Raw genomic sequence first — 23,309 nt, 5'->3', positions numbered from 1 at the left:
GACGTTGGTTTGTGGGGAGCTTCAACCTGCGTGGACTACACTGTAAACACGAATGCGCCTAATTGGAAGTAAAAAGGAAGTAAGCTGTCCCCTACAGGGCGCTAGAGGACAGTTTACTCTAGGGTGCCTCGATGGGCCAGCGCCGCTTTCAGAGTGAAGGCACCGCTCCCGGCTGGGGCATGTTGGGTCTCTCTCCCATTCAGATGCATTGAGCGCAATGCTGCGGCGCGTCGTTTCGAAGAAAAAACTGCATCTGCAGCGAGGAATTTAGAAAATTTGGTGTTCTACCTTGACAGAGTGGTACCAGAGATAGTTTAAACAGTGAATCAGAGGTAGTTACTCTAAAATTGACTATCTTTCGCAGGTAACCTGCCGATAAAGTCGGCGCCTTATGAAAAGTCGGTGCACTCATGCATGTTGGTTCTCTTCTGTAGCGTTTATTCTGCGCAGCGTTGCTTCATAACATCTTTTTTTTTTTAATTTCGTAGCATATTCCAGTGCAACCTTTTGACATGAATACTCTCCACTTCAATTACTTTTCCAACAATACAGGATTACTTATTTCGAGCTGCAGTTGCATATTGGCCATAGACTGCCATTCAGGCAGCTTTTCGTTTGCCATGAAATCAATGCGAGAAGGTGCGTTTCATGGCTGCTAATTTGAATAATTATGAGGATACAAAGATAAGTAGAGCATTATCCCTCCGTGCCAAGCAGAAATTGTCCTGGAAAACAAGCGTTTCGCATGCCTTACCTCTGATAGTTTGAGGTTTACTGTTGTTCACGCAGTCTGGTTTGACGTGTGATTGGCAATGTGTGCGGCGCGCGCTGTCATGAACAAAGCCAAATAGCCGGGTCATTTCAATAGTGCCGGCAGAACACCCAGGTACACAACAGGCCCTCATAACTTGGTCTCTGATTGCTACATCACGCACACTACGAGCTCATCTCTGATTGCTACATCACACACACTACGAGCTCATTTGAAACAAAGGGGCGTGACCCGTTTTCTCCTCGGTTTTGCAAGGTGTGTGCATTCTCAGCCGCCTTTCTTCTTCCGATTAGAAACACGTCGTCGTGTTTACGCATCGCGGCCTTTCTTCTCCCGATTACAGCCGCCTCGGTACATATCGCACGTTCTGCACCATGCTGTCAAAAGTCGCATGTTTTGACCACCAGACCACAAGCGCTTGCACTGATGGCGTAGGCCAAGAAAGCTTAAAGACGAGTGCTAAAACCTGCCAGGCCACATCAAAAGTTGCCGAGCGGCTTTGGCTTCACAACCTGATCACAAAGGCGTTTTGCAATAAGGCAGCCGTATTATTTATGCGCTCTTGCGGGTAAGCGAGTATGCGAAGCTCTCGTCGCAACTTTTAGTTCAGTTTATTATTTGTTTTATCTTAATGCCATGAAGGCAGGAAGGCTCTCTCTCCTTTGCGCCAGCTCTCTACGAATATCCTGGCGCCAAACCTATCTTCTGTGCGTCATGAAGCAAAGAATCCGTGGCTGCGTGACGCAAACGCAAGAAGGCTTTCTTTCTGCAGTTACGGTTTATTTTCCTTCCTTTTCATATCACTTTTAAAAAAATCACAACTGGGAAAAAAGGCTCGTTTCATTGCCCTTGTGCAGCCACGTCAGTAAAATTTGTCACGCGTGTTTCTGGGCAACCATATCCTATGGTTTATTTTTTTTTCCTCTTTTGATGGCAGCAGCAGCAGCACCAGCCGAGATGGCGAAACGCAAAGGCGCAAACGCCCCCAAGTTGTCAAAATTATTGGGGAGGCCTCCACTACAGCACCTCTTTCTCTCTTCTTTTACTCCCACCTTCCTCTCTTCGCGTACGGCAGATATGTGAGACAGTTACTGCGCCCTTTCCTTTCCTCAAAAACCAATTTTCAATTTTTTCCTTAGTTGCTCCGGCTCCTCTTTCTTAGTTTACCCTGGCAGGGACAATGGTACTGAAAATAAATAGATGTCACTGGCTGATTTTGTGAGGCCTCTTTTCGCATCAGTCGCTTGTGATGATTTTTCTTCATGTTTTGAATGGAAACAAACAGAACTTGTTTAGTAAAATTTGTCCTCGAATAAAGCAACTTAATCACTACGAATTAGCAAGATGTCATCGCATCGCACCATCAGTCTACGTGTAGTCAACACCATCCAAAGGGAAACACAACCATTTGCATTGTTTTGTTGCGGTACAAGCCACTAAGGAAGGCAGTTCAGAAAATATGACCATTTGTCTTCAGTTGTGTCCTCAGCTTTCTACTCCAGAGCAGTGAGGTGAGAGATTACTTGGAAGAGAAATTTGACATTATTACGTGAAATGTTCCACATACGGTGCAGCAACAAGTCAAAGGCACGTAAGAAAATGTTGGAAACTGAATGTTGAGTACGCAAAAATATATTTGGCAGGACATGCATGCTCCGCGATGCTTGTATACAAGGGAAACTTGGGGCCTTGGGAACAGTCTTTACGTTCAAAACAACAAAGGCAGCATAATTATATGGAATTCGGTAACCATAATATAGTCTATATTATCCTATCAAGGAAAAGCAAATAACTTCTGTCCTTTTAAAATGCAGCCTTGACTTAAAAACACAGCAGTCCGTCATAACTTTTCATTTGTCGTGTAGTCAGAGCGAATGCATCATGCATAAAATACTCTCAAAACTGCAAAACCACTACTACCACGAGTGAAACAAATATGTACTGTCTATTTCCAGATCAGTAGCATTATTACAGTCGCCACGCGACCGCACAGAAACCGTGCCAGACGCATAGCGCACTGCACGCAACTGACGCGTGAGACCCAACATGCCGCTGCGAGGGGGAAACGGCGGCTCGGGGTAGTACAAGGGGTGTCCCCACCCTGAAAGCGGAGGCGAGCGGGCATCCAGGCACCCTAGTTTACTCTCTCTTTACTCCGCTTTTGTTTTGAGTGTAGCTTTGCTCATCTGTTTGAATGTCTATTTCGTCATTTACGATTACGAGAGGCGTGGATTTCATGATAATAACGACAAAGCCCGTCTCGTTACATACAATTTTCTGAAGTAATGAGTAAAAGCGGAGGATGGGAAGGGAGGAATCCCGAAGCCTCTTTCGAATGGGCTCAATAAAAGAAAAGCAGTGATTGTCCTTTTCAATCTCAAACGCCTGTAAATTACAGCGCAATTTAGGACATTACAGAAAAAAAGTAATACCGCACGAAGTTTTGTGGGAGAGATTTTCTTTTCTATTTTTCCACTTCTGCCTTGTCGAGAGATCAGGTTTGAATCTGTATCTACTTAGTGAACATTTCAAACAATTTACAGTAGCCAGAACGATTCTGGTTTTGTCATAACCTTCTTGAAAGAGGCGTGGTAATGGAATAAGATGATGACTGCTTCGAATTTTATTGCTTTTTCACTTTCAGTTTTTTTTCCGCTGAACCGTCACGTGTAGAAGGGGTATTTCTTTCATTTCCTTACGAGGGTCAGGTGTATCGGATGCTATTGCGGCGAACTATTGCAACGAAAAAGCAAAAACCACGCTTTCAGCAATGAACGAAGCGAGGAGGACATTGTCAACGCCACAGCAGCCCGCCATGCAATAAGCGCTAAGACACACACAATGCCACAAATTGCAACACAGTACCATATATCACCACAATATATTATTCCGCGCCCTGTGCAGGAGGGAACCTGTGACGAAGTTTCCTCTCCATGCTGAAACCGTTTCTTCGTCTATATCGAAGCAAAGCTCGCCGCGTATGGAGCACCCCGAGACAAAGAACTCAACGAATAAGACACGTGTCACTACATGGTGACCCGATAGGGCCGTATGAGTAGATTTTCGTAGACCAGTGGACAGACGCGTACGGCATGTTGACAGCGCAGATTCCCCAATAATGCCCAACAATTTTGGACAAAAACGCTACTGATTCATTCGTGCAGCCAACGTCTCCGTCCCGCCATCATTTCTGTTTCTCATGAGTTCTTATTTTGAAATTACTGCCATGGGACTGTTGCCGTCATTCCGCGGACAGCGGCCCTAGAACCCACACCGAGGTATCGTCTATATGGAGTGCAAAGTTTATTTTTTTGCGTCTCCTTGCATGATTTCGTGTATCATTTTATGCTCTCGTTACTTTGTTTTGTAGCACCTATTTTTTTACCTTCCTATCCATCAAATCATTCACTTCCTCGCCATATACAAAATACCCCCTTATTCCCGGCCCATGACCTGTTGACAGGACTTCACTTGTAATTTTTCAACGAAATAACAGCCTGCTATTTTTGGTATAATTTTCAGACATGCGAATAGACGTAGCTTTCACCAATAGGTTACATGTTATTAATAATTGATGAAGACCACTGATCAGAGCGTGGAGGCATCGAACCCTCGCGCATAAATTGCGCACGTGCACCTGTTTGGTAGCTGCGAATGACTTGCATAGACGGAGAGGGTCTTGCTCTCATGAAAGGACTCTGTCAGGAAAAGTCAGCTCTCAGGGATAGGCGCCCTTAGCGTCAATGTTTATCGTAGTGCAACGAATTTAATGAATTTTTTTTAATTTCATGATCACTTATAAACGGAGAAACAAATACTGGCGTCCAATATAGCCAAACGGACCGAAGGGCTGGCTGTGCACATATACCGGGTGTTTCACCTAATATGTTCTGCACTTTTTAAAAAAATAGGTCTTGAGTTGGTAGAGCGCTTTCCCACCATTGCATTGTAAGCGGCCTAGCGCATTTGACACATGAGGCGCTATTTAGTAGGCTGGTTAATTAATACTAAATAGTTTTCTCACTTTTTTTTGCTAGTCTTCTGATTTACTGAGAAGCTTTTAGCTCAGAGTGAGTAAAATATATATCGGTTTTATAATTTCCAAACCGCAGTTACCCACGGCGCTGTCGCCCATCAAGTACTGCCGACATCGCAACAAAACACATCGGCTTTCGAGAAGGTTGCACGCAATGGAAACCCTCCAATACGGGCACCTTTTAGGAATGGGCAAAATGTTTTGGAATGGGCAAAAAGTGTGGCTTTGCTGCACAACTTGGATGCTTTCTGCGCCAACTTGGCAGGTCTGCTCGCAACTGCAGGTACTTACACAGTAACTCTCATCACCACGAAAATTGTGTTCGAGAGTGGAACAAGTCTCTCTCTCTCTCCCTCACCACGGCGTCTCTTGGTGGTATCCAGGTCACAGCAGCGGAAGTGGCGGCTATTCCTAGACAATGGAGGATCTCTCACTTTGCATTCGATGACCGTGCTCATATCCGGCTGGATGTTCTCCAAGTAGTTCTTGATCATCTCGTCGCTTTTTCGCTGTACTGCACGTAAGACACAGGCGAGAATAGACACAGGCTATAGCTCCGGCCTTGCAGCCTAGGTTATTTCCTACAGCCTATGTTATTTCATACTACAGGTACTTACACAGTAAGTCTCTTCACCACGAAAGTTGTATTCGAAAGTGGAACAAGTTTCTCTCTCCCTCACCACGGCGTCTCTTGGTGGTATCCAGGTCACAGCAGTGGAACTGGCGGCTGGTGCTAGGCAATGGAGGATCCCTCTTTTTGTATTCAGTGACCGTGCTCATATCCGGCTGGATGTTCTTCAAGTAATTCTTGATAATCTCGTCCCTTACATTTTCTTTGTGCTGCACGTAAGACACAGGCGAGGATAATGGACATAGCCTACAGCTTCTGCCTTGCAGCCTAGGTTATTTCCATGCAACCAAGAAAAAAATTCTAGCGCCACATTAGGCCGTGACAGGAAAGACTCGGCTAAGCAGCTGAGGCTGCCGGTGAAGTTTTGAACGAATCAGAAGCACAGCTATTGCGCACTGGTGGCGGACGGCGTTAGTTTCAAGTCAACCATGCGTTGATTCTGGGAACTGAGCGACCCTCCCGATCTGTACATTTTGGGCAAAGGCTAGTGGCGCCGGACGCATGATGGAGGAACGGCGTCAGGCTCATCGCCTGTGGCGGCAGCTGCTCTGCCTTGGGGGCGTGGCCGCCACGGGGCTGGGCCTCGGCCCAGAAGCCGGGGGCCTCCTTATTCGCCTTTTTGGGGGCGCATCCCGGCCACGGCGTGAACGTCCCTCGCCGTATTCACGAGTGTCGAACTTGGCTTCTTTCTTGCGGGGCTTCTCTGCACGTACTGCGTCAATGCGCGGGATAGCAGACGTTGGTTTGTGGGGAGCTTCAACCTGCGTGGACTACACTGTAAACACGAATGCGCCTAATTGGAAGTAAAAAGGAAGTAAGCTGTCCCCTACAGGGCGCTAGAGGACAGTTTACTCTAGGGTGCCTCGATGGGCCAGCGCCGCTTTCAGAGTGAAGGCACCGCTCCCGGCGGGGGCATGTTGGGTCTCACTCTCCCATTCAGATGCATTGAGCGCAATGCCGCTGCGCGTCGTTTCGAAGAAAAAACTGCATCTGCAGCGAGGAATTTAGAAAATTTGGTGTTCTACCTTGACAGAGTGGTACCAGAGATAGCTTAAACAGTGAATCAGAGGTAGTTACTCTAAAATTGACTATCTTTCGCAGGTAACCTGCCGATAAAGTCGGCGCCTTATGAAAAGTCGGTGCACTCATGCATGTTGGTTCTCTTCTGTAGCGTTTATTCTGCGCAGCGTTGCTTCATAACATCTTTTTTTTAAAATTTCGTAGCATATTCCAGTGCAACCTTTTGACATGAATACTCTCCACTTCAATTACTTTTCCAACAATACAGGATTACTTATTTCGAGCTGCAGTTGCATATTGGCCATAGACTGCCATTCAGGCAGCTTTTCGTTTGCCATGAAATCAATGCGAGAAGGTGCGTTTCATGGCTGCTAATTTAAATAATTATGATACAAAGATAAGTAGAGCATTATCCCTCCGTTCCAAGCAGAAATTGTCCTGGAAAACAAGCGTTTCGCATGCCTTACCTCTGATAGTTTGAGGTTTACTGTTGTTCACGCAGTCTGCCCTTACAAAATTTGTATCGTGTTGCTTTAGAATTTCTTTCTAGTTTTCTCAATAGAATCTATCGTGTTGCTTTTAACTTTGTATGTAGTATGTTAAAAGAGTTCCAATATCTAATTGGCCACCGCATTCTTATAGGATCACAAAGAAGTACTGGTATAGAAATACTGTAATGAGTGTCTTTTGTAACTCTCTAAGGAGATTCAATAGAAACTCTTTCAGCTTTTGTCGATAGAGCCTATAGTGGATTTACTGAACCTCTATAACTATTATGTAACGAGTTTCGATAACTAATTGGCCACCGCATTCTTATAGAAATGCAATGAGGAACTGCTATAGAAATACTTTAATGAGTGTCTTCTGCAACTCTCTAAAGAGATCCAATAGAAGCTCTTTTAGCTTTCCTCATTAAAGCCTATAGTGCATTTACTGAACCTCTATAACTATTATGTAACGAGTTTCAATAACTAATTGGCCACCGCATCCGTATAGAAATGCAATGAGGCTTTGCTATATAAATAATTTAATGAGTGTCTTCTGCAACTCTCTAAGGAGATCCAATCGAAGCTCTTTTAGCTTTCCTCAATAGAGCCTATAGTGGCTTTACTGAACCTCTGTAAGTATTACCTAACGAGTTCCAATAACTAATTGTTCACCGCATTGTTATAGGAACACGAAAAGATAGTGCTATTGAAACACTTCATTGATCGTCTTTTGCAAATCTTTTGAGAGATTCAAAAGAACCTCCTTTATCTTTCCTTGATAGAGCCTATAGTGGATTTACTCAACCTCTAACTATTATGTAAAGAGTTTCAATAACTAACCGGCCACCGCATTCCTATAGGAAGCCTAGGAGGTATTGCTCTTTTGGATTTCCTGAGTAGAGCTTACAGTGTAGTTATTGAAGCTCTATAAGTATTACCAAACGAGTTTCAATACATTCTTTACGAACATGAAGAGGTAGGTAGAAATACTTGTAGACTGAAGCCACGGGGACTTGAAAAAGTGAGTGAATGTGATATGTGCTGCAAAACATGCAATGATACAAGAAGGTCCTTCATGCATTGTTTATTACCTTGTCTCATTTAATCTCCCGAGAGAGCGGGGAGGACAAGCTGCTCTTGTTGCTTGCGTCGTCTGGATGAATAGGGATTCAAGCAGAAGGCACATCGTCAGGCTCCTTTCTCTGGATAAGATACAGGCATTGCCCCAGTCAATCTGGTGGCCAGTGCCATGTGCGTGGCGCGCCAATGCATTTGTGGCATGCCTGTCATTTGTCCCATCACTTTGATGCTCCTTTATGAGTCTTGAGAACTTTCCTGTCTCACTGCTGTAAGCATGATTACAGTTCAGGCATGGTATCTTGTAGATAACTCCTGGAAACTTCATCTGTAGTCGGTCTTGGTCAGTTCATTAGTTGATTCTGCAGCTTACTGACAGGGATGCAGGCCATGCACACAGCAGTGGCTGTCAGACTGCGCGGGGCAATTATTCTATCTCATATAGAAAAAGGAACCTGGGGATGTGCCTTCTGATGAAATCGCTATTCATTTAGAAGGTGCAACCGACTTCAAACAAGAACGCCGGCCCCATGAAAACAATTTATGCCCCATGTTTACATCACATTCATATGTTATAAATTTGCCACTGCTCTTGTCCTGCTCACTGTGCACAAGAAAGCCACACTGGTTTCGCGATGTTTTTCCTCCTTTTCGACTATAGTCAGCGACTCCTACTTCATTTCATTGCATCGCCATGCCTAACCAGATGGATTTCAGTGTAACGCTTGACTACACAGTTAGGCATGCCAAGCTGCCTCTGCCCATGCTTTATGTAAACCAAAATGGCGGCCACTAGGACATCAGTAAATACTGCCTATTCCTCTCATCCCCCCTCATCTCCCTTACAAGACTGCAGCTTTCCTAGTCAATCATTAAGATATATGCTTGGGCGAGTTGGTAAGTCATTTTAAACAAAACAGCGCGTAGTTTGACAGGGACACAAAGGGAGACACGACACAGATGAGCGCTGACTTTTAACTGACATTTATTGCTTAGAACGGGGCATATACACAGTTCCAACCAAAAAGAAGAAAACAATACAACCATTCATAGATTCAGTCATTCATACATGCGGCACTGAACACAGGAGATAACTAGGATAATCATTTCCCCCTGCTAAAAATTCCAGTTCTTTGGAACAAGTCGATAAGGAGGGGCTGCTGACGCATGCGTCTTTTGACCAGGCGATGTGCGCTCGTTGAATTATTTCACGTGTTAGTTGGTTACTATGCTTGCTTAAAACTTGTGTGCGAGTGAAGTCAGGGGTGCATGTTTTGCTGTCACAGTCTCTACAGTGGATGCCGAGATGCTCTTTTACAGTATTATGCACATTGTTATTGTGCTCCTTCAAGCGTTCATTGAGGCATCTCCCCGTCTGACCCACATAAAGCTTGCCACATGACAAGGGAATGGCATAAACTACACCTTCTTCGCAGCATATGAATTGATTTTCATGCTTGATGTCGCACTCTCTGGGAATGAAATCAGTGTTAACCATTTTGCACATCTTCCCAAGCTTATCCGGAGCCGAAAAAAATGACTTTTACAAGTACTCTATTTGCTATCTTTTTTAGTCTGTGGGAGAAATGATGAATGCAAGGCACAACAGTGGTTTTTTTTCTTTTTCCTTCCGCGTCATAGAATCTGCCTGCTCTCTTTTTCTGTCTTTGCCCAAATTACTGAGAATAGATTGACACTGACACTAGTGTCACGTGACTAACACATGAAATAATTTAAGCAGCGCACATCGCCTGGTCAAAAGACGCCTGCGTCAGCAGCCCCTCCTTATCGATTTGTTCCAAAGAACTTGCATTTTTAGCGGGGGGGTATGATGATCCTAGTTATCTCCTGTGTTCAGAGCGGCTTGTATGAATGGTTGTTTTGTTTTCTTCTTTTTGGTATATATGCCCCGTTCCAAGCAATAAACGTCAGTTAAAAGTCAGCGCTCATCTGTGTCGTGTTCCTGTCAAACTACGCGCTGTTCTGTTTAAAAAAAAATTCCTAGTCAATATGACTCCTATGGCCCGAGCTCAAACAGATCACCATGTCAGCTAGAAGGTGATCACGCGTGCTTTCAGTTGTTACACAGTTGGCGCATGCAGTAGAACCTCTAACTTTCAGCAGACTGCGCGAAACCGTCCTATAATTGAAAATCTCACACAAGTGATGCATTTGCACATAAATGAGCCCCCTAGTTTGGCTTTTAGAAATAAATGTTCTTTTATGCGCGTTATAAAAGCGCTCATTTTTTTCTGCAAGAATTACTTCGAGACGGCGCGCAGCTAGGCTTTTCAGCGTCGAAGTGGCGGCTTTAGACGAGGCATGCAAATGCTCCTGCCCCTGCGCGTTAAGTAGACATCACAATCGCGTCGAAAACTGATGATTTGGATAGCGGACCTAAATTATCTGCTCTGACCCTTTGAAGGCTGTTTGTGACGTGCAGTACGACTTTCTGTTCAGACTTCTGTTCAGCCTTCCCTAGAACGGCTGTCACTTTGCGGCAATGCATGTGCAAATTAGCAACACACAGCAGAACTGCACAGTGGCTTTCCTTGAATGGTAAGCACTGTTCATTACATCTTTTTGATTACACAGCCAAGATCTCCAATATGCATGGCATTGTTACCAAAGAACTAAGAATATCTGACACCTAGCAGTTGTTCATTATAGGAAAGAAATTATGCATAGCACTTACAACTTCTGTAACAGACTAGTGCAACTGCATGGCATGCTGCTAACATAAACTAAAGCTAAATGTTGCTTTCAACAGCAGTCTAATTTCCATGCATTATTTCGCAATAAGATTTCGCAAACACACAAAATCTGAACGGCTGGGGAGAACTGCCTGCATTAAAAAAGACTGGTAGGACATCAAAATTACTTGAAATAAGAATTAAGGCAGAATCACACGTGAAAAGCAATGAGATTTCTATGGACCATAATACAACTTCTATGGACCATAATACAATCAAACTTCATTACATGAACAGATAAAAGTTGTTAAATAGTTTAATACATCTGAAATACAAAATCTGCAAAGAACTCATGCAGGAGAAGTGCAATGCATCACTGCAAGGATGGCAACTGGGAGAGACCTTTCCCGAAGCTCTAGCACTGTCTCAAACCGTGCCAATGCCAATTAGGCTGGCTTCTTAACAAAGCATTGCCAGCGTGGGGTGGTGGCAGGTGAAACACCAGTTAGGGTGGCATCCCCGAATTACAGCAGTGTCGGGTGACAATTGGGATGACAGAATAAAAGCTATCGCAGTGTTCGCCACTTCCATGACAGTTGACATGAAGATGAGATGGCTACTGGAAGGCTACAAACGGCCATGCCGCTAGTTGTGGGACACTACTGATGGGTTCGAGAGCCGCAAAAGGGTGCTGACCTCCAGGCTACCAACCGTTGCAGTCGCTAAGCTTCCGTGGTACTATTAAAAAGTGCAAGACAAAGCGTGAACTGTGTCGCTTGCCGCACTGGCACCCCCAGTCACTCATTTAGTAAGGCAAAGTCTGCCACCAGTCATCGAAGCGGGCATAGCTAGGTGCTTAACAGTTCGATACATAAGTTAATATGGCAAACTGGATTCAATATATGAAGCAAGAATTGCCTGTGTTTGTTCAAAATATCTAGGAATAGTTCAATATAGCCAACAATACGTAATATCTGTGTTAGTTATATTGAAGTTTGACTGCAGTGGTTCGAATGACGCTTTGAAACTACACTTAGTGCATGTAGCCTACAGCCACCAGTGCAAGGTGGCTCTCTCCTGGAACACATACCCACTAGCTTCGCTGCCAAAGGTTGCATTAATGTACATTGCAAGTCATTTTAATATGAGGCAAATCTGTTCTTGGGAAATTGGTTACAAGATTAGCCTATTCATGATATGGGGCCGTTAGCTTCAGAGCACCTTCCACAGTGGCACTGATGTGAAGCATGCAAGGCATGCCAGGAAAAGAGACCCCAAGCGAGCGGCATGCTAGCAGACCACCACTGCCTGATGCACCGATAGCAAGCATGTTGCTGCAGGAGACACTTCTGCCAGCATGGGTGCAAATTACCCTGGCCTTCGCGTCAGATGTAAACATTATGTTCACATTTTTATCTTTCGCAAGGCCAACACATATCACAGAAGACAAGTTCAAAAGCACAAAGATATTGCTGCATGGTGGCAAAGACTCCACCTAATAGCATTTCTAGGTGAAGCCTAAATGAAATGATATATTGTCTGTTTGGGCATACCACATGTTGCATGCAGCTGTTAAGTTCGGTATCATCCTATGAATCATGCCGCGCGAGGAAAACCATACACAAGTGGAAAGCAATAGCTCTTTCCAGAGTTTTTTTTTAAATTATCGGCTGTTAAGTTCAGGAAAGCAGCCCTTACACAAGTGTGCATGTTAAAACCCTGTTCCCATCCAGAAGATGTCAAAACTTGTAAGGGAAAGGCCTTACCTGGGGGCACGGCCGCACTGCACTGATGGCATCAATGCTCTTCATGTCATCAAGCATTTTTTTGAGCTTTTTCAGTACCTTTTGCGACTCTGAAAGAGCAGTTTACCAAATTATAAAAAAAACTGTAGTGACAGCATAACACTACATTCTGCCAGCTGTTTTATACAGTATAACAATTTTGTTTGCCTACTATGGTGCCCTACTACAAAACGACATGAATCAGCTACATGGTTATAATTTTTGAGAGTGTGCCTGCTAAAAGAGCAGATTTGTAACTCTCTAATACTAGCAGCTGTACATTAGACAGTTACATGCAAGTTAACAGTAAGAAAACAGCCATTTCACAGCATACAAAACTAAGAATAAGCTTCAGCAAAGCAGCACACCAAGAAAAGCAGATGACGCTTCAAAAGTAGGTATATTGGAGATAAGCTATCAAGCCCATTATACAACCAGGTCAAACTCAAGCTACACTAATAAAGGTTAGAACAGCCCTTAACAGCACCGTGATGATCTGACATACCATGGGCAGCCTCCAGATCTTTGTTTCGCCTTTTTACGACATCCAACTCCCTGCGCATGTTCTCACATTGAGAACAAAACTGCAAATGAAAAAAAAATTGGACGACACTTAGGTTCCACCTTAAGGGTATGGCACGATAGCATTAACGGCTGCCTCCAATGGCCTAAGGTCCTATCTGCAGGCACTGACACTTTTGGACATGGCACAAAAGGCCTCCCTTCAACCAAGTTGAACAAACATGCCTCAGTGGCCTAAGGGTAAAGTGTCCGACTCTGGATACAAGGGTCTGTTTCCCGTCACCTTAATTTTATGTTGAGTGCAATTAATGACTCATATGTGTCATAATGGCACTTAAGTCATGTTGCGACCTTATATTCACAATTTATGCAATGTTTTCATCTCTTAAAATCTGCCGCTCCACATGACACCACAACTACCTTTTCAAGCAATCCGCATTTTCTCGGATGCCGCCGGGTTCCTTGCTGCATGAGAGCCTTAACGCTGACACGTTAATGTGTAATCAAGAAAGCAAGCAGTGCACCTGTAGCTACACATGCGTGAAAGGCAAGACAGATTCCTGTATCTTTTATATCTTTTGCATTTTCTTTCGCTCGATTTCCAGAGGCTATTATAAACTTTATCATTCATCATTTATTCACCCTTAAAGTCCTTCAGGTTGGGGCTTTACATAAGGGCGAGGGAGATCTAAAATATTACAATAAAGATATCAAAAAAGTAATGGTGGGCTGGTGTCCTTATTGGCAAATGGAGGCTGTTAGCTTAGGCAATTGGCTTTTTGTAATTTATTGTTGTGGACACCACATGTATTGCACTGTGCGCAAAATGGCATCTTGCAAGATATATTAATGAGGCAATTAAATCACACATAGTCGGTACTATGTAGAGGTGAAAAAAATTCAAACGGCACTTAAGGCTGCTAATGTGCAGCAGTGGAAAATGAAACGCACTGAAAAATGAAACGAAGATGCGCCTCTGAACGCAAATTCGCAAACGCTGAATCCACAGAGGTCTGAGTGAAACATACCGGCACTCAATTCGAATACCTGTTGCGAGCTGGCCTCCAACTTAACAAAAACACATGTTATCGGCGGTATGCACTGGCGTGCAGCCGTGCAGGTATAACATCGGCACTTCAGTTATCACAGACTAGAGGGCTAGTCAGAAAGATGAGGTGTACTGCCTGTCATGCCGGCAATGATATGAAGAGAACACACCGAATATCACGACAATGCCATGCATCCTGCCAGGGTGCCTCAGTGGTTAAGGCGCTCAGATGCCAAGCCTGAGGACCTGGGTTCATGGAAACTGATTGAAGAGCACAAACAGGACGCAAGAGAACAACATAGACACAAGCGCTGACTAGGAACCAAATGATTTACTGCGGGAGGGAAGGCTGCAATATAAGCAAGCTAAACAAAAAGCATCAAATATCAAACGCAATAAATCATTTGGTTGCCAGTCAGTGCTTGTGTATGTGTTTATCTCTTATGCCCTGCCTGTTAGCACTGTTCAGCCGATTACCATCAACATGCAACAACCAGCCCGATTAAGCCTTCTCTGGAACCCGGGTTCAATCCTATCCACAGAGGCTGTATTTCGATGGAGGTGAAACACAAGGCGCCCGCGTACTGAGCGATATCACTGCACGTTAAAGAACCCCATTAAGTCAAACTTAAGCCGGAGCTCTCCACTACGGCGTTCCTCAATGCCCATGTCCCTCTGGAATGATTGAAACTCCATATACCATATCAACCATTCATACCACGACCGTCCCATGCACTGCCTGCAAATGTGCACGCATGGGCACTTCTCAATGAAATCACGTGCGCATTCGGTATGCATCGCGTGCACAGTCCAGATAAAACAGCACTGAATATTTCAACGCAAGTACCACTTTTTACGTCCTTCGCAAAACAGCGCCATAAAAACAATGCGGCGCGACTAAGTGCCTCAATAGCCCAAACTTTCTCAACGCTCTACTCGATACGATGACAGCCATCGGCACAATTCCTAAATTCTGGGCAGTGCACCATGCCACTAACCTCTTCATTAGGGCTGCATTCAAGCGACTCGGTCATGACGTCGCCTTCGTCCCTTAACCCAGCTGAAGCCAGGCGCGCGCGCTTCGTCTCCAGTACGCGCGCTTTGCCTGGAACAAATAGAACAGTAAATACTGACAAGAAGCAGAATAATTCAAAAACTGCTAACATGAGGAAATTCGTCACCACTTACCAATATCCAGGACCTCTGCGGGAGCAGGTGGTTCACTGTCCTTCCACGTGAACAATTCTATTGTGCCGCGCACATCATCGATGGCGCCGGGCTCCGTCAGCAGGCGGAAGCCGACGGCCGTATTGACCATAGCACGTATCGGATATACGTCCCACATCTCTTCTTGTGTCCACTTGATCAGAATATGGTCCATGGCAAACTTCTAAAGAGGCTAAGACAGAGAGACGCACACGCCTAAATCTGACGTGACGAACACCATGCACGCGCTTCAAGCCTTGCGCGCTTTTTGTCAAATTATCTGGCTTGTATTGGCTAGTGGCTACACAAGGCGACAAAGCCACTGGCAAGGCCGATGGTGAAATGTAGCCTCTGTGAAAAAAATATTTTAAGTTGACCTATATTTCATAAATTATTCTTTACTATTCAAACAAAAAAACTGAGTTTTTAAAAGTAACTAACGTTTGATGTTTATTTGCTTTTTACAATATTTTTTGCTCTTTCTGCTCACTTTCGGTTTCGATTATCAATTTTTGCCATGACCGCTACCTTTAGATGTTCAATTTTTTACACAGGCTTTACAAGCACCAGTCATGTTGCTGACTACAGTATACTAAGTTTAATTTCGGCAGCATTTTCCTTGCTACAAATAAGCAATTCTCGGTTGAGGTGCCGAAATATCTTCCCGCGAGGTGCACAACAAAAAGAGAAGTACTGCGAGTCTTTCCTCGTTCTTTAAAAATCACGAGTGCGTACCTTGCGTACTCTGAATGCTCTTATCGAGGCAATCGGTACTCATAGTGCGCGGGAAAGCAAATACCGTAAGTTACAGTATGCAGTCCCCGCATCCGGTATGTTTTGCATGAAAACCTGTCAAGTCTATCGTTTTATGCCCTTATGCGGAGTATGAGTGTCCCCTCCAGTTTTAGTGCGCTAAAACAAGGCCCCGAATAAGCACAACGTACACTAAGCGCGCCTATATTTCATTTCGCCTAACCATTGCTAAATCGTCAGTAATTTTTTTTATGGTTCTTCCGCTTCCGGTACGTTACCTACAGGGTCCAAGTGTGCAAACAGCGCATAAGAATATATGTGCAGCAACGGCGCAAGTATCACCAAAAATCTTGTCTTAGAATAAGCATTGGGAATCTCATGCCATATTCGGGGTCCAAGAAAAATCATGCTGCTCAGTCTGCGCCTGTTGACAGCCTCAAAGCGGAAATGTTCAGCTCTTAAGCATCCCAGTCAAAATTTCTTTGATCTATTTTTATTTATTCATTTTGGTTGGCACAAAGCCACAAACACCGCTAGTACTTGCTCGGAGTTTACCCATCGGAATTAATAGTGCTTTCGCAATAAAAACTACGTGAACGTGACGTACGTGATATATTGGTTCCCCATGTAAGCAGCCAGCATATTTTTTCCCCTTAGCCTTTAGTCAAATGTTACGCAAACGGAGGTGAAAATGTGGTCACTGATCACGCCATCATTGTGTTCCACGGTATTATAAAAGCAAGTCCGGAACCAAGGTTCCGGACATGATTTTAATACTATGGAACACCTGCGCGTCGATCGGTCTGTTTGATCACGCTAAGATGTAAACCTTTTTACGCCATATGTGAAAAGTTCTTAAAGTATGACAGACAGGTCACAAAATGTGCCGTTAATTAAATATTTATTCATATAGTGCACGGCGCAACAGTCTATTGGCGCAGTATATACCGCAAAGGCTTCATATAGTCGTGCCAGTTGGAGGGTCCAAAGGGCAAATATGTCATAGTCTTATACGAAACATGCTGTGAATCCTCCAGCTGGCAATCTCATGCATGAGGTTGCTTAATTTTAGAGTAAACCAATAAAACGACTACATTTTCACCTTTGTCCGAGAAAATGGCTATCTCAAACTGGGGCCCGATTACTGCAGCGTGGAGGCAGAAGAGAGTCGAAAAAAAAATAGCTGCGAAAAGATTGAAATAGGTGCTCCGCGGCAACCACGTCCGCCCTTAAGTACATGTGCGTATGGAATTCCTTGTTGCTGAAGACGAACTTTCCGGCACCGGGAGGTTTTTGGACATTCAGCGATACGTTGGCGCACTTTGGAAACGGGACGTTTGTACGCCTCATGATTAGAGCGATCAAGCAACCCGCGTGAATTCTGAAACGTGTGTGCTTGCTAACAATGTCGGACGCGGTCCAACACTTAAAGCCACCACAGCAAAACGTGCATACGAAGGAACTGACCCGGGAACTAAGGAAAGGATAAGGGCTTGTTTTCTTTTTAATTTGTGGTGTTCATCAATGAGAAATTACTACTGTAATCAGTTTATTCCTGAAAGATAACTGATTAGAAAGCAACGATTTTTGACAACCCACCAGCAGTCGCGATTGATTTTGTTCGCACCTGTCAGTGCGGCATAATTAAAGCAGAGCTTGGCTAGAGCAAGCTTATGGCATACAGAGCATAACTATAGCACCTAACAGCAAGAACAGGCCTAGAAACAGACCACAAACGCTATAGTGTTTGTGGTGTCTTTTTTCGGTCTCAGTTGTTGCTATACGCTCTAGTTGTCATGCCCGCTGTGATTCAGCGGTTAGTGCTACACTTTACATTTTATTGGGGGCTGATAATACCCTCCAGAAGAAAAACAAAAGTGAAGACAGGCAACATTTGTCGGAAAAGGGTGGCGGCGTCACCAGTAATGTAGCGTGGATACGTAGTCTACAGCAGTTATACTAGGCCTCAGACAATAATGTGTGCTCACTGCTACCAGATAACACAATCGACAACGATGAGAGGAGCAGATTATGCCCAAAGTTCGCGTGGTTCGAGGTCTTGAAGTTGGGAATGTCAGAGAGGCGTTTAGGATGTATACGTGCTTTTCTCACTATGTCCCACGCATGCATATTATAACTATGTACAGCCGTGGTCCTTACCTCACTGTAAGGCAGCTGTCATTAGTGTGGCAGGAGAAAAATATACTGAATTGATTGAACTGCGATAAACCTTCAGTGTAGTGTGAGAAGGAGCACCAAAACGCAGGTGACATTTCGTAAAAGGAAATTTAACCGGAAAAGATTCATACTCCTGATACCTGATGTGTTTTGCTTTCGTAAATGTTGCCTACATGTTGCATATCTGTCATAATTACTCGGACATGCATGCTGGAGAGTGCTTTTTTGTCTTTTCTTATATACACCATCTGCATGCACAAGTGATCTTATCATTGCTGTAAACTGTACTCACTATGTAGTGTTTCAATTTCTCATTACTCTGCCTATGGCATCAGTATTACACATGTATGGAGCGCGTTAAGGGAGTCAATAAAATTCATACGCAAAAGGGCTGATTATGAGTCGTAATTAATGCATTTATTACACTGTCTATAACATGCGTATCGTAGTCGTAGAAGTGAGTCTACATAGCGAAGGCAGGAAGGCCTATAACATATTATGCACGACATAAGCTCTATAGATTTTGACTAGGCATGAAGTCTTACTGAGCTATTCTTATAGAGCCCCTTTTGACTTCGAAGTGAGCGAGTTCGTATAGCGAAGTCACAAAACGAGCTCTATAAAATCTGGGACCTTATGAAGTCTTACTGGGCCAGTTGTATAGAATCTGTTTTGACTGCAAATAGAGCGAGTTTTTATAGGAAATGCACGACATAAGCTGTATAGATTTTGACTAAGTATGAAGTCTTGCTGAGCTATTTCTATAGAGCCCCTTTTGACTTCGAACTGAGCGAGTTCGTATAGCGAGGTCACAAAACAAGCTCTATAAAATCTGGCACATTAGGAAGTCTTACTGGGCCAGTTCGATAGAATCTGTTTTGATTGCAAATGGAGCGAGTTTTTATAGAGAATACACGAAACAAGCTCTGTAATTTCTGACTCATTATGATGTCTTACTGAGCTATGTCTATAGAGGCTCTTTTGACTTCGAAAGGAGCGACTTCTTATAGTGAAGGCACAAAACAAGTTCTATAAGGTTGACTCATTATAGTCTTATTGAGCCAATTTAATAGAATCTTTATGGACTGTGAACACAGCTGAACTTTATAGTGGCTCAATAGACAGCGAGTCCCTATAGAGATCCTTTAGAATCATTACGCTCTCTATACATGTTCAAAAGAAACTCGAAGTCCATTTCTGTAAGGGTGGTTTGACGTGTGATTGGCAATGTTTGCGGCGCGCGCTGTCATGAACAAAGCCAAATAGCCGGGTCATTTCAATAGTGCCGGCAGAACACCCAGGTGCACAACAGGCCCTCATAACTTGGTCTCTGATTGCTACATCACGCACACTACGAGCTCATCTCTGATTGCTACATCACACACACTACGAGCTCATTTGAAACAAAGGGGCGTGACCCGTTTTCTCCTCGGTTTTGCAAGGTGTGTGCATTCTCAGCCGCCTTTCTTCTTCCGATTAGAAACACGTCGTCGTGTTTACGCATCGCGGCCATTCTTCTCCCGATTACAGCCGCCTCGGTACATATCGCACGTTCTGCACCATGCTGTCAAAAGTCGCATGTTTTGACCACCAGACCACAAGCGATTGCACTGATGGCGTAGGCCAAGAAAGCTTAAAGACGAGTGCTAAAACCTGCCAGGCCACATCAAAAGTTGCCGAGTGGCTTTGGCTTCACAACCTGATCACAAAGGCGTTTTGCAATAAGGCAGCCATATTATTTATGCGCTCTTGCGGGTAAGCGAGTATGCGAAGCTCTCGTCGCAACTTTTAGTTCAGTTTATTATTTGTTTTATCTTAATGCCATGAAGGCAGGAAGGCTCTCTCTCCTTCTTTGCGCCAGCTCTCTACGAATATCCTGCCGCCAAACCTATCTTCTGTGCGTCATGAAGCAAAGAATCCGTGGCTGCGTGACGCAAACGCAAGAAGGCTTTCTTTCTGCAGTTACGGTTTATTTTCCTTCCTTTTCATATCACTTTTAAAAAAATCACAACTAGGAAAAAAAGGCTCGTTTCATTGCCCTTGTGCAGCCACGTCAGTAAAATTTGTCACGCGTGTTTCTGGGCAACCATATCCTATGGTTTATTTTTTTTCCTCTTTTGATGGCAGCAGCAGCAGCACCAGCCGAGATGGCGAAACGCAAAGGCGCAAACGCCCCCAAGTTGTCAAAATTATTGGGGAGGCCTCCACTACAGCACCTCTTTCTCTCTTCTTTTACTCCCACCTTCCTCTCTTCGCGTACGGCAGATATGTGAGACAGTTACTGCGCCCTTTCCTTTCCTCAAAAACCAATTTTCAATTTTTTCCTTAGTTGCTCCGGCTCCTCTTTCTTAGTTTACCCTGGCAGGGACAATGGTACTGAGAATAAATAGATGTCACTGGCTGATTTTGTGAGGCCTCTTTTCGCATCAGTCGCTTGTGATGATTTTTCTTCATGTTTTGAATGGAAACAAACAGAACTTGTTTAGTAAAATTTGTCCTCGAATAAAGCAACTTAATCACTACGAATTAGCAAGATGTCATCGCATCGCACCATCAGTCTACGTGTAGTCAACACCATCCAAAGGGAAACACAACCATTTGCATTGTTTTGTTGCGGTGCAAGCCACTAAGGAAGGCAGTTCAGAAAATATGACCATTTGTCTTCAGTTGTGTCCTCAGCTTTCTACTCCAGAGCAGTGAGGTGAGAGATTACTTGGAAGAGAAATTTGACATTATTACGTGAAATGTTCCACATACGGTGCAGCAACAAGTCAAAGGCACGTAAGAAAATGTTGGAAACTGAATGTTGAGTACGCAAAAATATATTTGGCAGGACATGCATGCTCCGCGATGCTTGTATACAAGGGAAACTTGGGGCCTTGGGAACAGTCTTTACGTTCAAAACAACAAAGGCAGCATAATTATATGGAATTCGGTAACCATAATATAGTCTATATTATCCTATCAAGGAAAAGCAAATAACTTCTGTCCTTTTAAAATGCAGCCTTGACTTAAAAACACAGCAGTCCGTCATAACTTTTCATTTGTCGTGTAGTCAGAGCGAATGCATCATGCATTAAATACTCTCAAAACTGCAAAAACACTACTACCACGAGTGAAACAAATATGTACTGTCTATTTCCAGATCAGTAGCATTATTACAGTCGCCACGCGACCGCACAGAAACCGTGCCAGACGCATAGCGCACTGCACGCAACTGACGCGTGAGACCCAACATGCCGCTGCGAGGGGGAAACGGCGGCGCGGAGTAGTACAAGGGGTGTCCCCACCCTGAAAGCGGAGGCGAGCGGGCATCCAGGCACCCTAGTTTACTCTCTCTTTACTCCGCTTTTGTTTTGAGTGTAGCTTTGCTCATCTGTTTGAATGTCTATTTCGTCGTTTACGATTACGAGAGGCGTGGATTTCATGAAAATAACGACAAAGCCCGCCTCGTTACATACAATTTTCTGAAGTAATGAGTAAAAGCGGAAGATGGGAAGGGAGGAATGCCGTCGCCTCTTTCGAATGGGCTCAATAAAAGAAAAGCAGTGATTGTCCTTTTCAATCTAGTTTTGTGGGAGAGATTTTTTTTCTATTTTTCCACTTCTGCCTTGTCGAGAGATCAGGTTTGAATCTGTATCTACTTAGTGAACATTTCAAACAATTTACAGTAGCCAGAACGATTCTGGTTTTGTCATAACCTTCTTGAAAGAGGCGTGGTAATGGAATAAGATGATGACTGCTTCGAATTTTATTGCTTTTTCACTTTCAGTTTTTTTTTTTCCGCTGAACCGTCACGTGTAGAAGGGGTATTTCTTTCATTTCCTTACGAGGGTCAGGTGTATCGGATGCTATTGCGGCGAACTATTGCAACGAAAAAGCAAAAACCACGCTTTCAGCAATGAACGAAGCGAGGAGGACATTGTCAACGCCACAGCAGCCCGCCATGCAATAAGCGCTAAGACACACACAATGCCACAAATTGCAACACAGTACCATATATCACCACAATATATTATTCCGCGCCCTGTGCAGGAGGGAACCTGTGCCGAAGTTTCCTCTCCATGCTGAAACCGTTTCTTCGTCTATATCGAAGCAAAGCTCGCCGCGTATGGAGCACCCCGAGACAAAGAACTCAACGAATAAGACACGTGTCACTAGGTCACTTGCTTCTATTCATGGTGACCCGATAGGGCCGTATGAGTAGATTTTCGTAGACCAGTGGACAGACGCGTACGGCATGTTGACAGCGCAGATTCCCCAATAATGCCCAACAATTTTGGACAAAAACGCTACTGATTCATTCGTGGAGCCAACGTCTCCGTCCCGCCATCATTTCTGTTTCTCATGAGTTCTTATTTTGAAATTATTGCCACGAGACTGTTGCCGTCATCCCGCGGACAGCGGCCCTAGAACCCACACCGAGGTATCGTCTATATGGAGTGCAAAGTTTATTTTTTTTGCGTCTCCTTGCATGATTTCGTGTATCATTTTATGCTCTCGTTACTTTGTTTTGTAGCACCTATTTTTTTACCTTCCTATCCATCAAATCATTCACTTCCTCGCCATATACAAAATACCCCCTTATTCCCGGCCCATGACCTGTTGACAGGACTTCACTTGTAATTTTTCAACGAAATAACAGCCTGCTATTTTTGGTATAATTTTCAGACATGCGAATAGACGTAGCTTTCAACAATAGGTTTCATGTTATTAATAATTGATGAAGACCACTGATCAGAGCGTTCAGGCATCGAACCCTCGTGCATAAATTGCGCACGTGCACCTGTTTGGTAGCTGCGAATGACTTGCATAGACGGAGAGGGTCTTGCTCTCATGAAAGGACTCTGTCAGGAAAAGTCAGCTCTCAGGGATAGGCGCCCCTGGCGTCAATGTTTCTCGTAGTGCAACGAATTTAATGAATCTTTTTTTTTATTTCATGATCACTTATAAACGGAGAAACAAATACTGGCGTCCAATATAGCCAAACGGACCGAAGGGCTGGCCGTGCACATATACCAGGTGTTTCACCTAAGATGTTCTGCACTTTTAAAAAAAAAATAGGTCTTTTGAGTTAGTAGAGCGCTTTCCCACCATTGTA

At 44.1% G+C, this 23,309-nt stretch overlaps 1 protein-coding gene across 1 annotated transcript; it reads right to left on the bottom strand.

Moving 5' to 3' along the window:
* Nucleotides 1-484: 484 nt before the first annotated feature.
* Nucleotides 485-15,470, bottom strand: LOC144110003 (uncharacterized). Its single transcript, XM_077642806.1, has 6 exons — nt 15,260-15,470; nt 15,070-15,176; nt 13,007-13,085; nt 12,484-12,572; nt 5,426-5,648; nt 485-5,322 (listed from the first exon to the last, which is right to left on the bottom strand). The coding sequence occupies exons 1-5, from the start codon at nt 15,450-15,452 to the stop codon at nt 5,439-5,441; spliced, it is 678 nt and encodes a 225-aa protein (XP_077498932.1). The 5' UTR covers nt 15,453-15,470; the 3' UTR covers nt 485-5,322; nt 5,426-5,438.
* Nucleotides 15,471-23,309: the final 7,839 nt, after the last annotated feature.

The sequence above is a fragment of the Amblyomma americanum genome, chromosome 1, assembly GCF_052857255.1.
Source record: "Amblyomma americanum isolate KBUSLIRL-KWMA chromosome 1, ASM5285725v1, whole genome shotgun sequence".
NCBI lineage: Eukaryota > Metazoa > Arthropoda > Arachnida > Ixodida > Ixodidae > Amblyomma > Amblyomma americanum.
This window is presented reverse-complemented; position numbering and strand designations above follow the sequence as displayed.

What these genes read in the sequence shown, in the direction of transcription:
- LOC144110003 (XM_077642806.1), bottom strand. Translation starts at nt 15,452, where the DNA reads ATGGACCATATTCTGATCAAGTGGACACAAGAAGAGATGTGGGACGTA. An exon ending in AATGCAGCCCTAATGAAGAG is followed by an intron (nt 13,086 to 15,069) that starts GTTAGTGGCATG and finishes TTTCATTTGCAG; the next exon opens with TTTTGTTCTCAATGTGAGAA. An exon ending in CAGTGCGGCCGTGCCCCCAG is followed by an intron (nt 5,649 to 12,483) that starts GTAAGGCCTTTC and finishes TCTTACGTGCAG; the next exon opens with CACAAAGAAAATGTAAGGGA.